Raw genomic sequence first — 2,081 nt, forward strand, 5'->3', positions numbered from 1 at the left:
ATACCCATGTAGCTATCTACCTATTTACCTATTCCTCTTTTATCTATCATCTACCCATCAATATCTACCCAAATATCCATCTATCCATCTATCTAGCTACCCCTCCTTCTATCAACACATCCTTCTATCTACCCATCTATCCATCTACCTATCTACCTATCCATCTACTCATTCTTCTATCTAACCATCTATACTCATCTGGCTACCCATCTACTTATCTCACTATCTACCTATCTACTGTATCTATTCCTCTTTTTATCTATCCATCTACCCATTCATATATCTAACCATCTATCCATCTACCTATATCCATCTATTCATCTATCTATTCCTCTTTTTATCTATCCATCTACCCATCAATCTATCTACCCATCTATAGATCTACCCATATATCCTCCTTTCTATCTACCCATCTATGTATCTACCCGTATATCCACCTATCTATCCACACATCTACCATCTATATATCTACCCATATATCAACCTTTCTATCTATCCACACATCTACCCATCTATATATCTACCCATATATCAACCTTTCTATCTATCCACACATCTACCCATCTATATATCTACCCATATATCAACCTTTCTATCTACCCACACATCCACCATCTATACTGTATATTTACCCGTATATCCACCTTTCTATCTATCCACACATCTACCATCTATATATCTACCCGTATATCCACCTATCTACCCACACATCTACCCATCYGATGGGACACATGTGGGACAGTTGGTGACAGGGTGAGGGCAGATGTCAGTCAGAGCGAGCTCCCTTTGTTCATGAAGCCAAAGGCCGTTTTACAGCTTCTCTCTTTTATCATTCATTAGGTCCTGGGGTTTGTTCGTGTTTACTGCAAGTTATTCAGTGTTCAGTTCATCACCAGGCTGGCAGACATGTTCAGAGCCTGGAAACTTGCAAATGATACTAAAGTGTGCTTTAGTTTGTGTTCTCATTAGTTGCCGTCACACAGAGTGTAATGTTTTGTCAGGAAAAACACTAAGAAATCTGCTCGTCTCTGGAGAGATCCAGATTGCCCGACCAGTTCAAATGTTTATTTATAACGTAAATTACGGAAAACATAGACTTGGAGCACTGTTTTGTAACACCATAAAATGGGTTGCATTGGAGTTTGTTTTGTTTTTACTAAGACTCTTGATTCTGCATATTTCTTGAGTCTGCATATTTCTTCTAAAGAAATTACCCAAAACAAGTTTTAAACTGTGATTTTTACATTGTCAAAACAACATGGTGTCATATTATTGTCAACTTATCATAAATTCCACTACTTTGGTTTAAAAAAAACAGTATGCTATCTTATCTTGCAAAGGTAGCCTATGGAACTTTTTGCAGTGTACACATTAAAATTTTAAACTGGTGTATTTATCTGACATTTAAACAAAAAAAGTTAAATTGAAAAAAAAGGGAAAAACATTATTTTCATGCACTTATTTATTATTGAAGATGAAAAAACAAACCTCAAGATGAAGAAACAACACAGTTTGGCTCGCTTTAAGAAGCCCTAACATTAAATTATTATTACACTTTTTAAATTAAAGAACAGCATTACAGACAAGTAAAGCTCAAAACTGTAAGGGTAAAAAAGGTTTGCTTTTTAAAGCAGTACAACCCTGTTAAAGTTATCAGAAATTGTTTTAGCTTTAAGCCACAGAATAGCACAACATAAATACACATTTACAGAATTTAAACAATCCCGTCTCGTTTTAAATAAATCTGTACAACAAAATGTTCTGTCTTATAAGCAGCAGTGTTTGTTCCGACTGACGTATCTAAAAACGTCCAAAAACAATGTTGTTTTTTTGTTCGTTTGTGTTTTAATTCCAGGGCCGATACTCTGAGTTTAAAACTGTTAACCCAGGACAGGAGAAGCTTTGTTCAGGATTCTTCTGTAATTTATGGAGCTCCTTCATCTGGAACATGGAGTCCTCTTCCAGTCCAGCTGCAGGAGGAGACAGGCCAGCTGTGGTTTCCATTTGTCTCTCTGTAAAAAGAAGAAAATATTACCTTTTTTAAACAAAATACAAACAAATAAAAAAAAGGTTTTTTGCAC

The 2,081-nt window shown here is 35.6% G+C and overlaps 1 protein-coding gene across 1 annotated transcript; it reads right to left on the reverse strand.

The window, feature by feature from the left end:
• Window positions 1-1,444: 1,444 nt before the first annotated feature.
• On the reverse strand, window positions 1,445-2,012 carry prdm14 (PR domain containing 14; the record flags this gene model as incomplete). The annotated part of the gene is given in 1 exon segment (XM_014002310.1): window positions 1,445-2,012. A coding segment is annotated over 1 exon segment (167 nt), but the record flags the coding sequence as incomplete, so codon positions are not given.
• Between the last annotated feature and the right edge of the window lie 69 nt (window positions 2,013-2,081).

Source organism: Austrofundulus limnaeus, unplaced genomic scaffold (assembly GCF_001266775.1).
Source record: "Austrofundulus limnaeus strain Quisiro unplaced genomic scaffold, Austrofundulus_limnaeus-1.0 Scaffold12, whole genome shotgun sequence".
In the NCBI taxonomy this organism is placed as follows: domain Eukaryota; kingdom Metazoa; phylum Chordata; class Actinopteri; order Cyprinodontiformes; family Rivulidae; genus Austrofundulus; species Austrofundulus limnaeus.